The 12,709-nt window shown below is 42.3% G+C and overlaps 1 protein-coding gene across 1 annotated transcript; it reads right to left on the bottom strand.

Moving 5' to 3' along the window:
• Window positions 1-8,329: 8,329 nt before the first annotated feature.
• On the bottom strand, window positions 8,330-11,103 carry LOC130185305 (general transcription factor II-I repeat domain-containing protein 2B-like). Its single transcript, XM_056401698.1, has 2 exons — window positions 9,074-11,103; window positions 8,330-8,942 (listed from the first exon to the last, which is right to left on the bottom strand). The coding sequence occupies exons 1-2, from the start codon at window positions 9,625-9,627 to the stop codon at window positions 8,936-8,938; spliced, it is 561 nt and encodes a 186-aa protein (XP_056257673.1). The 5' UTR covers window positions 9,628-11,103; the 3' UTR covers window positions 8,330-8,935.
• Between the last annotated feature and the right edge of the window lie 1,606 nt (window positions 11,104-12,709).

Here is a 12,709-nt window from a genome sequence, read left to right as displayed (position 1 = left end):
AAAAACTTCCTCAGTGATGTCATAAACAACGGCTATGCAGAGTGTGTTCCAGAGCATCAGTTGGAAGGAAAAGAAGGAAAGGTGTGGTACATCCCGCATCATGGGGTGTACCATCCTAAAAAGAAAACCCTAAGAGTGGTGTTTGACTGTGCAGCAAGCTACAAAGGTGTGTCACTTAACACTAAGTTACTCCAGGGCCCTGACTTGACAAACTCCTTGCTTGGAGTTCTCACAAGGTTTCGCCTGGACTCTGTGGCAGTTATGGCCGACATAAAAGCTATGTACCATCAAGTCCAAGTGGCAAAACAGGATGTGGACTTTCTGCGCTTCCTATGGTGGCCAAGAGGAGATCTGACACAGCCGCTCACTGAGTACAGAATGACTGTTCATCTGTTTGGTGCAATATCATCGCCCAGCTGTGCCAGATTTGCCCTTAAAAAGACGGCTGAAAACAACAGAGCAGACTTTCCACTCCATGTAAGTGACATCATCAAGTACAACTTTTATGTGGACAACTGCTTGAAGTCTGTGTCTTCAGAGGAGGAAGCCATGTCCTTGGTTACAGAACTGACAGCTCTGTGTCAGTTGGGAGGATTCCAGATGCTGAAATGGATGAGCAACAGCAGGTCAGTGTTGGAAGCCATTGAGGTGGAGAAAAGAGCCATGGAAGTGAAAGAACTGGACTTTGACAGAGACAGCCTGCCTGTCGAAAGAACCCTGGGACTGCAGTGGTGCGCAGAAACTGACACTTTCGAGTTCAGGATGTCAGCCCAGGAAGGACCGTTCACAAGACGAGGCATCTTGTCAGTGGTGAGTTCGGTCTATGACCCCATTGGATTTTTAGCACCCTTCACCTTGCCTGCCAAGAAAATGCTGCAAAACCTCTGCAAGACGAGCTATAGTTGGGATGAGGACATTCCCCAAAACTATCAGCTGCAGTGGGTGGGGTGGCTAGAAGGTCTAAAAAGACTCAGCACTTTCAGTGTGCCAAGATGTTTTAAACCCAAAGGCTTTGGACAGCTCACAAGTGCACAACTCCATCACTTCTCAGATGCCAGCGAGAACGGCTATGGCACAGTTTCCTACTTGAGGCTGCAGAGTGATGAGAAGATCCATCTAGCTTTTGTGCTAGGAAAAGCACGAGTTGCTCCTTTAAAGAATGTGACAATCCCAAGGATGGAACTAACAGCTGCTGTGCTGGTGGTGAGAGTTGACAGACTTCACTTATGGCTGAAAAAGTCATTATTCAGATGAAATCACTGTTTGGAAAAAAGGAACATCTGGAGTGAGGAAAAGCAGTCACATTTGCAAACTTGATCCAGTGCTGAAAGAAGGGCTGTTGAGAGTGGGAGGTAGGCTTAGCAAAGGAGCAATGCCTGAAGACACAAAACACCCAGTTGTCAGGGGTGTTTAGCAACACAGGGATGTGTTGCTAAGGAGCAACACATCTCCACTCTCATCTTACGCCACATTCATGAACAGAACGGACACTGTGGAAGAAATCACTTACTTTCCAGACTTCATCGACAATACTGGATCACCAGAGCAAATGCTGCTGCCAGAAAGATCCTGTCGTCCTGTGTTGTCTGCAGACGATATAGAGGAAAGCTGGGGGAACAAAAGATGTCAGATTTGCCTAAAGAAAGATTGCAAAAAGATCTTCCACCGTTCACAAATGTGGGAATCGACTATTTTGGACCGTTTGAGGTGAAGAGAGGCCGCAGCCTCATCAAACGCTATGGAGTTATCTTCACCTGCATGGCCAGTCGAGCAGTTCACCTGGAAATGGCCTATTCATTGGATACCAGGTCTTGCATCAATGCAATACGCAGGTTCATTTCCAGACGCGGCCAGGTCTCCCACATAACATCTGACAACGGAACGAACTTTGTTGGAGCAGAACGTGAGCTGAGAGATGCTCTATCTGAACTGAACCATGAGAAAATACAAACCTCACTACTTCACTCTGGAGTGAAATGGACCTTTAACACATCCCATCATGGAGGAGTATGGGAGAGAGTAATTCGCATGGTCAGGAAAGTATTGAACTCTGTTCTTCACCAGCAACATCTGGATGATGAAGGACTACAAACATTCCTGTGCGAAGTGGAAGCCATATTGAATGACCGTCCCATTACAAAACCCACAGAGGATCCAAATGATCTCGAACCACTGACACCAAATCACATTCTCCTGTTGAAAGGCAAACCCTCTCTACCCCCTGGGCTTTTCAGCAAAAACGACTCCTACTCCAAACGACGATGGAGGCAAGTTCAATTCCTCGCCAATCTCTTTTGGCACAGATGGCTTTGGGAGTATGTACCACTGTTGCAGGAGAGACAACGGTGGCCAAAGGACAAGAGGAACTTTGTCGCTGGAGACGTCGTCATCGTAGCGGACTCGAACGCCCCTCGTGGATCCTGGCTGTTGGGCAAAGTACTGCAGACCTTTCCCGACAGACAAGGACATGTGCGGTCTGTTAAAGTCCGGACCAAGTACAACGTCCTGGAGCGACCGATCACGAAGATTTGTCTTCTATTGGAAGCGGATTAAAGACTGAAACCCAACTTCTATTATTGGGGTTATCAACCCTATTGGATACTTACATGGACAATGAACATTTCGTTATGAGAAACTGATGGACTATGCACTTATTTGGCTACAATGTTGAATATTGTTGAATTGTTATGTTTTTAATACAGTAAGAATTAGGGGCCGGTGTGTTGTAGCCAATATGATGTTTTTTATTGCAACACATTTACATTATGAAGGTGCTATGTTATTGTGGTGTTACCATGACAACTCACAACCTGGGCATAGGAGGTTTCCAGCCAATAGCAGGCCACATGAAGTTTACTTGAGGGTGTCACAGGGGCACAGGTAGGAGGGGTTGGTAATCAGGCAGAAGCCACACAGTTTTTCAACCGTGCGGGCGGTTGTTTGTTTTCAGTTATTGTTAGTTTATTTCGGTTTATTTTCCTACCGCAAGTTAGTTGTTTAATTTACAATTAACACCCGGCCTTTGTTTATGCTCCATATCACCCTGCTGCATTTTCAAAATAAACGCTTTTAAATAAACTGAAGACCTGTACTGTCAACTGCTCCACGCATTGGAAAGGGCTCAACGCCATCCCTCACTGGCAAGTTTTTTGTGGTTCCGATTGCCTTTATACATAGGAAATAAATTTAAAAAAGTGAAATATTGCAACACTCAAATATAAATATACATAGATACATATATATAAAAAAATAAAACAATGAAAATGATATTACACAAGCATGTACAAAAGTGTTTTTGAATGACAAAACTCCTGCTGGGCTAGATGTGCAAAAGGTATTGATTAGGGGATGTGCAGTATAGACAATATCTGTCATGTGCAGGGATCATACCTCAAGGTGTTGATGTAATGTGGTTGATGAAGCCAGATGCAGAAGAAAAGGCAGGTGCTGGTCCATCATTGGTGAAGATTAGACTGGACTTCTGGTCCTGATACAGACAGACATGTGATAGGAAAATTACTTTAGATCATACAAAATTCTTTATATTCAAACATGTTAGGTGTGTTGTGTGAGTATAATAAATTATGAGGCTAGATATCAATATGCAAAAATAAATACAGTATAAATGTTATGAAATGTAAATGAAAAGAAATGAAGGGTAAACAACTAGAGGTGTGATAACAATTCAATGCACACACACTATATAACCAACAAATTGAGAAGTACAAATATGGATATACTGTAAAACACATAACCAATATAAGCAGTGGTATATTCATTGTTAAGAATCAGTAGTATGAACATGTATACACTGTGGGTCTGATTTAATCACAGTGGTATAGACAAGTCTTACTTTTAAAAGTGAATGATAGCATGTTACTCACCTAGACCCTCCTCACTGTCTGGACTCTCTGCTGTTGGTGAGACCGGTTGAGGCAGTATTGCATCTGTACTGGCTCAGGTCCTGATAAAGACAGAGGGATGCTGAAATCTCCTGAGAAATGTAAAGACCTAGTGCACTTTCAATCATGGCTGATCTCCTAACAGTAATGTAAAGTGGTTACAACATGGTGAACCGATCGACGTGTATTCACTCGATCTACTGGGTCCATACAATCTCAAGTTACAGTCATCAGTTACAAGATGAGCCTAAAGTGACTGACGTCACTAGCTGCACAACAGCCGAGAGCAACAGACACAATCCTACTAACCGCTAAAACGTCTGTCCACAACGTCAATATCACCACCTGAAATGTTTGTCAGTCGTTGCACTGATTATACTTTTAGCTAATAAAGAGCTAACACCAAAGCTACTCACCAAGCTAACAGGAAAGTTGCGATCTCGGCATCGCTCTCGGCGCCACTGACTCACACAGCGTCTAGTGTCACAAAGTGGCATTACAACACAGGACAGGCCGAGACTGGCTTGTGCGCATGCGCATTTCAGTAGATAACTCTGAAATACAACAGATGGAGGTCTTGATCATGACATCATCACTGTGGCTGCTTCACACATGGTTGATAGTATTAATTAATTTTTTTGAACATTTTAAACTAAAGTTCTGGCCACATCTTATATTGCACCTTTACAGCACAACCACCGAAGCTGACATTTAAAAGTAAAGCTACATGTCCTTTGTCCACATTGCAAACCAACTTACAGTTTTGATATTTAGTTAAAACAAAGACATTGAGCTTAACTTGACTGATATTGACACATTTGATGCATACAAAACATTTTGATTTGCTTTTACAGCATATAAATCTATGCTTGGATTATAAAATACAATCATGCTTTCCCTTATACTTACATTTACTTTGTGATGTACAAACATTTGTATTTAACCATTTTGCTTTCAGGCCAGTAGATGTTGCACTGTTCACATGAAGCATCAAGATATAAACCCTTTGTGGAACCACTTTGCTGAGAAAGTAAAACCTCCGACGCTGTGGGTATCACATCCAGTACCAGGCAGTTGATTTCTGCAAGCAAAGAAGATACAACAGCCTGGAAAATTTTACTCAGTGAGTATTTCACTTACTGACTGTGGACTGCTCACAGAGCCAGGTGTCAGTTCACTGAAGTCATGTTGGTTTCAGTCATGGGGCTTTCTCACCAGTCACCGTATGTTGGCAGTCTTTATGTTACGACCCAGCTAGGGGAAAAGGGAAGCAACATAAAACCAGGTGTTATTGCTAAATCAAATACACTAATTTAATTTATTGCATAACCAGGAGGGTAAATAAGTCAACAAATATACTAACAAGGCAAGAGGATAACTGAAGTAGGGGAACAGGAGCCAACAAAGAGCCTAACTACGCGATTCTAACCAACCCAAAAACACAAGAAGCAGCACCCCTGTTCCTAATGTGTCCAACAGTCTTTTTCTAAGGGTGTAATGCACAATCAGAATTTTAAACCTAGCCCAGTCCCCAACAATCACTACCAGCATCTCTAACCAAATGTTCACAAAGGCGGTACAGAGGCGAGCTGCCTATCATTTCAGCCGTCACTAATGATGTGTGGGCCGGGCTCTTAAACACTCTTCCTCTGATGCTGAAACGGCAGCAGCTGTGGTGAGGACTGACAGGATCATTACTGCACCATTAGGAGAAGCCGTGGAGTCGAAGGCGCCGCCTCTCTGCTCCGACAGGGACAAGTAATCCATCAGTTAGTGTTAAAATGCCCGAGCTTTGTGCAGAAACAGGCTGTAATCACAACAACAACTGTAGAGAGAGTCTTGGCTCTGCACGGCCGCCTACACCGGCTACCGGACCGCAGCAGGCTCCTGGATACGCGATACGAAGTCGCTACTAACACAGTTAGCATTCATAATTGGAGGTAAACTTTATATATTAGTGTTAAAATAAAATTAGTAGCTAATTGCATACATGTCCACATTTGGTAAATATCACATATATGAGGAGAAAGCTTCTAATATTAGCTGAAGTTACTGTGTGTAAGCTAACTGTGTGGTGTAACCGCTTGTATTAAAACCATAGACCGAGGGAAAACATGTTATAACGTGTTTTAAAATGAATTCTGCAAAGCGAAGGTGACGTTACGGAACTTAGTGTTAACAGAGACAGCGGGTTGTCAATGTCGGTAAGTCACGGTCACTAAACGATCCCGTTATTACAGTGAACTGTCGTGTCTGGACGAGCTGTTAAAGAGCAGAGCAGCGGACGTGTGTGTCGTTTTTTTGTTCATATTAAGTTTGGTTCAGTGTTAGTCGGATAGTTTTCAGCTCTAGTTCATTTCATTATTGATGACAGGAGTCAAAACATCTGTTGGAATGATTCTGTCTCTGTCAGAATAAAGAACATGACTGAGAGCTGAGAACCATCATGACATGTGCACCTGCACAATGACACCAAACTGAGTATTAGTTTCTATTCTATTGTTATTTCATGTACAACCGTTCAGAAGACTGTTTATTACAACTAAGCTGTGGGAATAATGTATTTTCAGATATCTGTGATCATCTAATCAGAGTGCTGTTTCTTTGGTCTTTTTCTCTAAACTCTACAATATGATATTGATCTGATTTCTCTCTAATGTTTTTTTCCATCCAGCCAAGGTCTGGATCTTTGGGGACACCTACAACCTCTTGCAGCAATGATGGAGGCCCTGCACCACCTCCACCTGCAGTGTCCACACATGAAGATCTTCTCTTCCCAAAAATAAACACAGTGTCTTATATGATAATATAGTATTTTTTAATGTAACTTTTGTGGCCATAACATTGTTCAGTCTGATCAGCTCTGCTCTTCCTTGTTCCCTTCACCCTCACTGTCGTATTACACTCTCTGCCCCGTGTCAGACATACAATCACATGACTTTTGGACTCCACTGTAGCTGTAACAAACTGTCAATAGTTTAAAACATTAGATTCATATTTCATAGTCCTCAGCCATTATAGTTAATATCAGTGTGCTGTTCCAACAGCATCACTTATTTAGAGGGAGATTGTTACTGGAGCAAATAAATATTAACTGTCTCACACATTAGGACTCATGATGAATAATGATTATACTTGTTACTAAAGATTCTGTTGCACTTTTGATTCAACTACTTCTTTTTATTAAACAAACTTACATATGACAGTGAAATTCAGCTTTAACTTCATCCACAACTATTTACTAGTTTATAATGCTCAATAAAGTTATTTCTGAATCTCTTGCTTTAACTTTGTTGATGTTTTTTATATAGCACATCTGGTCTGAATTTTCACAATAGTAACACGTACAGCATTGTGTGGCTATATTTCTATGTTATCAAAAACATAAATACTAGAAATATTTAAATGTTGTCCGACAACACTGACAATGAAAGATCAAGAAACATGATGATGTTAACTACTTTCACCTGTGGAGGTGGTGACAGTGCTAGAGATGATCAATCACTAAATCACAGTTTAATATTTATAAATTCTGATCTTAAAAGTGTTGCTACCATCACCTGTCAACAACTGCAGAAATGAAGCTGCAGGTAAAAAACTGAACCTGTGAATACTGAAGACAGAATAATAAACAAACTCATCAGCAGTTAGTCTGTCATTTCCTCAGAGGAAGATGAACTGGGAGGTTTTCTACCATCATCATCATCATCATCATCATCATCATCATCACAGCACATTAGAGAACTAAGGATGTCCATGCAGTCTCCCTTCTCCACAACCAGATGAATGGAAACTAATGTGCTGCTCTGTACATGAGCTCCTCCTTCTGTTGGCACAGATCACTCAGTTTTCACAGTGTGGAAACCTTTCAAATGACAGTAAAACACAAACACTTGAGTTAAGATGCAGTGGATCACATTTGATCACAAATATCGATCAGCTGTCAGGATAGGTGCATGAATGTCTGCTTCAGTTGAGGACTGGTTTGAGTATTAAATGAACAATCTTCTATATGACAAATATTTGTCTACACATTTTGTAAACGTCACGTTATCTTAACTTGAACTATCACGACGTCTTGATGGACAATGTATTAACTAACATTAACGCTGCGCATTACACTAACGCAGATCAATTAAACTGGGTCACATGTGGAGAAACACAAACCAAACGTCGTTAGATTAACGTCGATTAAATTCACCTTTTTATTGGGCTTTGACTGAACACCTCCACGGGCTAACCCAGGTTGACACAGGTCATCAGCCCAGCGGGGCCAGGTACCGTTAGCATAGTAATCGCTAAGTTATCAGCTAACGCAGGGGTGTCAAACTCATTTTCAGAGGGCCACATCAGCATAATGGTTGCCCTCAAAGGGCCAGATGTAACTTTGAGGCAGTATAAATGTAGCTAAATGTAACTAAATGTAATGAAAAATAAATGCAACTACTTCTTAATGTTAAATAATTCTGGATTTTAATTATTCAACTTACAAATATTACATATATATTTGCATAAATGTAAAAAGAAATGTTTGCTTGTTGCTCTGTTATAACATAAATCCTTTTAATTTGTCAGCTTATGAAACCCACATTACTCCATCAATCAAAGATCAAACTATCCAAGTGAATAAGGATAAATAACAAGTTATGACATTAACTTTGTTCAAAACTTTTTTGGCATAGTTGAGAGAGTTGAGAGGGGCAGAATAACTGTCAACCAACAATTGTGAGCTGCTAAGAACATGTGTGACAGGTGTAGCGTTTTACACAAACAAATGGCTGCACACAGCCTTGCAAGGGGATACATCCAACTAATGGGAGGTGGTTTGATTACAGTGAACATTTGTCTGCATCAACACATAAACCTGCAAACACTAAATACATTGCTACACATATAACGTAGTATATGTAATAAACTCCAAATAACAACACAAGGGTTGTCTCAGTTCACAACTATATTGGTCAAGTTTTAAGGTGAAGTTGATGAGGAGATGCTGCCACATGAATCCCCTCTCCACCATCCTCATCCATTGATCATGTTCTGAAAATAAACACAAAGCAAAATGCAAGCACAATCATTAAATTACACACAGTTTAACTATTCTTGTTCTTGGTTGAAATACATTTTATTACATTTTATTACATTTTAATTAGGTTTTTAAAAATGCTTACCTATGTGTTTTCTGACCGGATATCTGACACCTTTTTTCCATGGCCAGTGTGTCAATGTCTGGTTTTAGGTCTTGTGCTGAGGCAATCCGTAGAACCGCATGGAGGTTGTTATCAGTGATGCGTGATCTGTGCTTGGTCTTGTTTAGATTCATGATTGAAAACATCTGCTCGCAAGGATAGGTGCTCCCAAACATAGACAGAACACAGGCAGCGTGAAGTCGAAGCTGTGGCATCAAACCAGGGGATAGTTGGCGGTAAAAGTCCTGGATTGCAGCATCCTGGAACTTTGCTCTCAGGCCACTATCGCTTTGAAGCTCTATTAACTCCATCTGAAGATGTTGGGGTGCAGTGCAGACGTCGGTGGTGAAAGGATTGGCAAAGATGGCAAAGCCTGAGTGCTGTGCTCTAAAGTCAGAGAAGCGCCGATCAAACTCATTCATTAACCGGCTCAGTTTGGTAGCTAGCTGAGTACATGAAAAAGTACCAGGAAATGCGGCTGAGATGCTCTGACAAACAGGAAAGTGGGCAAGATTGTCCCGTTTCACTTGGTACATCTATAGATCAAGTTTACGCTGGAAAGCCGTGATCATGTCGGACATCTGCGTGATGACCTGTTTGCGTCCCTGCAGCTTCTGATTCAGTTGGGCGAGATGCTCAGTTATGTCACACAGCCAGTTTGGATCTGACAGTTCAGACAAGGGTTTTCCTTTACTCTGCATGAAAAGAGCAATATCTTCCCTAAGCTTAAAAAATCGTTTGAGGACTTTGCTCCTACTCAGCCACCGTACTTCTGTATGGTACGGCACGTCGCCGTGCTCCGAGCCCATCTCCTGCAAGAACAGCTGGGACTGACGATGATTTAGGCCACGCGCCCGAATGAAGTTCAGTTTTCATGACTGTGGTCACTATATCATTCATCCCCAGCACCTTCCCACACAAAGCTACTTGATGGATAATGCAATGATACGTTATCAGAGGCGTGTGACAGTTACTTTTTTGCATTTTCTCCTTCATTAGTCCACATTAGCTTTTCCTCCACACATTGCAGGTGCACCGTCTGTAGTTAATCCCACCAACTTTTTCATCAAAAATGTCCCGTCCTGTTGTGGTCCCATGCATGGCAGCTACATCCAACAGCTCCTCGGTGACAGAAAGGTCCGACTTGACGCCTCTAATAAAAATGGATAGCTGCGCTGTATCCGTGTTGTCTGTGCTTTCATCAAGAGCTAATGAAAAAGCTATGTAGCTGTGTGTCTCTTCGGCCAGCTGTGTTGCCAGGTTTCCTGCTAGTTCCTTAACTCGGTCCACAATGGTGTTTCTTGATAAACTGACATTTTTAAATCTGTATCTGGTCGGGACACACCTGCTCACAGACCTTCAGCATGCACTGCTTCAAAAATGCACCCTCTGAAAAAGACTTGGCAGCACGGGCAATTTCTTCAGCCACAATAAAGCTAGCTTTCACTGCCGCATTGTTTTTGGTTGTGGCTCTCTTGAACACATCCTGCTGCGATCACAATTTGCCTTTTAATTACTGCACCATTTGTTGTTTTTCTTGAAGGCTCACTTTGGCATACTTAGCTCCGTGTTTGGTGTCAAAATGCCGACGTAGATTGTACTCTTTGACAACCGCCACTGCCTCATAACACAAAAGACATACCGGTTTTTCTCCTTGAAGCACAAACATATATTCGCCTTCCCATCTTTCTTGAGACAGCCTTCCATCTGCATCAATGTTTCTCTTCCTGGACATTTTGGGATCACTGTTTGTATTTCTTAATTCGGAAAATGGCACTGATGTGGAAACACTGCATGATGATCGGCATGCATTATGGGAAATGTAGTTTATGGTCAATGCACCCTTTTGACTTATTTATTGTGATAATCAGACCTTTTAAGCTCTTGCAGGCCACATAAAATGACGTGGCAGGCCACATTTGGCCCGTAGGCCTTGAGTTTGACACATATGCTGTAGAGGCAGCTGTGGTCAGAGAATGGACCAAAATGTGTGACGGTAAGGACCTGCTCCCCGTCATTCCTGGACCGCTCCACCCTGAGGACCTGAGGGGTGCCGGAGATCTGGAGGAAAGATGGTTTCACTGGAGGCGTGTGAGAGTGTGTGGCGAGAGGAGAGGGCAGCGGTGATGAACAGGTGATAATAACATTAAATACAGAATGAATTCTTCACATGAGCAGCTGAACACATCACTATTAAACCACCTCAGGTTTGTACAATACATGTGCAACTTCACATATAATCCAATTGACAGAGTTGCCGACCTTGGAAAAATATTTTGAGTACCATAACAGTGTAATGCTGAGTTCACATGCTCACACGTGATCATGTTCCCACTCACCAACATACCATCAAGTTATTCAACATATGAAGCGGCTATTTAAGGTAAACACAAGAAACTTGTGCTACAGAAAATGGACCAGACTCAGTGAATAGCTCCCTAAGCTTAACATGTCCTCTGATAACTATTTAGCTATACGATCAATGAGCAGTGATAACTAACATGTGTTTGGGGTCATCAGGTGGGAACCTCCTTTCACCAGTGTTTCGTCTAGTTGGTCCCACGACACCTCCAGGAGGCTAGACAGTGATCACTGGCGTCCCAGAGTCACTCCCCTAATGCCAGCCATCACTGCTCCTCACACCACCACTATTTTCTTTATCTTGCCTCTGCTACCACAAACAACACCATCATCAACTCTGACAAAACACACTAGCAGATTCAGCAAACAAACTCCCCCAAACAGTTGGAGAAAGTGGCGGCCATTTTGAATGAGGGAGGTAGAGTCAAGGAGAGATGCCTTTTGAGCTAAACTCTCCCCCGCCGGATTAGGCTGTGCTCTACCCCCCCCTACTCTCCAACACCACACCATTCAACTCACCTAAAACAAACAAACTCACCTAAACAGCCAAAGACACACTACTCTCAATCACTTGAAAAGATATGAACACTACAAACCAATTCAAACAATACAAACAAACAATACAGGCCACCTCACCTGGACTAACCGCATGGTCTCAAAGAGGCTCACACAGGCCACACCCCCACTTAAAAACACTTCCTCTTCCTGGATTTCTTCCTTGCTTCTCCTAAGAGTCTGTCTATCCTAAGTGCTCCCCCTGCTGGGCCCCCAGCTACCATTACTCCTTCTCATCCAAATCCACTGACTGGATCTTGCTGCCTCATCTGACATGTCCTTTACAATTTTCCTCACACTCTGTCCACTTGCTCCTAACTCCCTCACCAAAGAGACAACAGACCTTGCTACAAATCCTCTACATCCTACTTCCACTGGACAAATCCTAACTTTCCATCCTCGCTGCTCTGCTTCTGCCCCTAACTCTGCATACCTGAGCTTTTTCCTTTCATATGCTTCTTCAACTGGAGCCTCCCACGGAACAGTCAGCTCTATGAAATATACTTTCATTCTACTCCTAGACCACAAGACTATATCAGGCCTTAGCTTTGTAATGGCTATTTCCTGGGGAACAAGAAGCTTTCCTCCTAAATCTACCTGCATTTCCCAATCACAAGCACCTTCTAAGCTGCCTTGCCTTCTTGTTGTCTTACCAACTTTCTCTCCCTCTTGAACAAACTTGATTGCAACTCTCTTTATTTT

Source organism: Seriola aureovittata, chromosome 2, assembly GCF_021018895.1.
Source record: "Seriola aureovittata isolate HTS-2021-v1 ecotype China chromosome 2, ASM2101889v1, whole genome shotgun sequence".
NCBI lineage: Eukaryota > Metazoa > Chordata > Actinopteri > Carangiformes > Carangidae > Seriola > Seriola aureovittata.
Note: the sequence above shows the minus strand (reverse complement) of the source record. Positions and strands in the feature narration are given on the sequence as shown.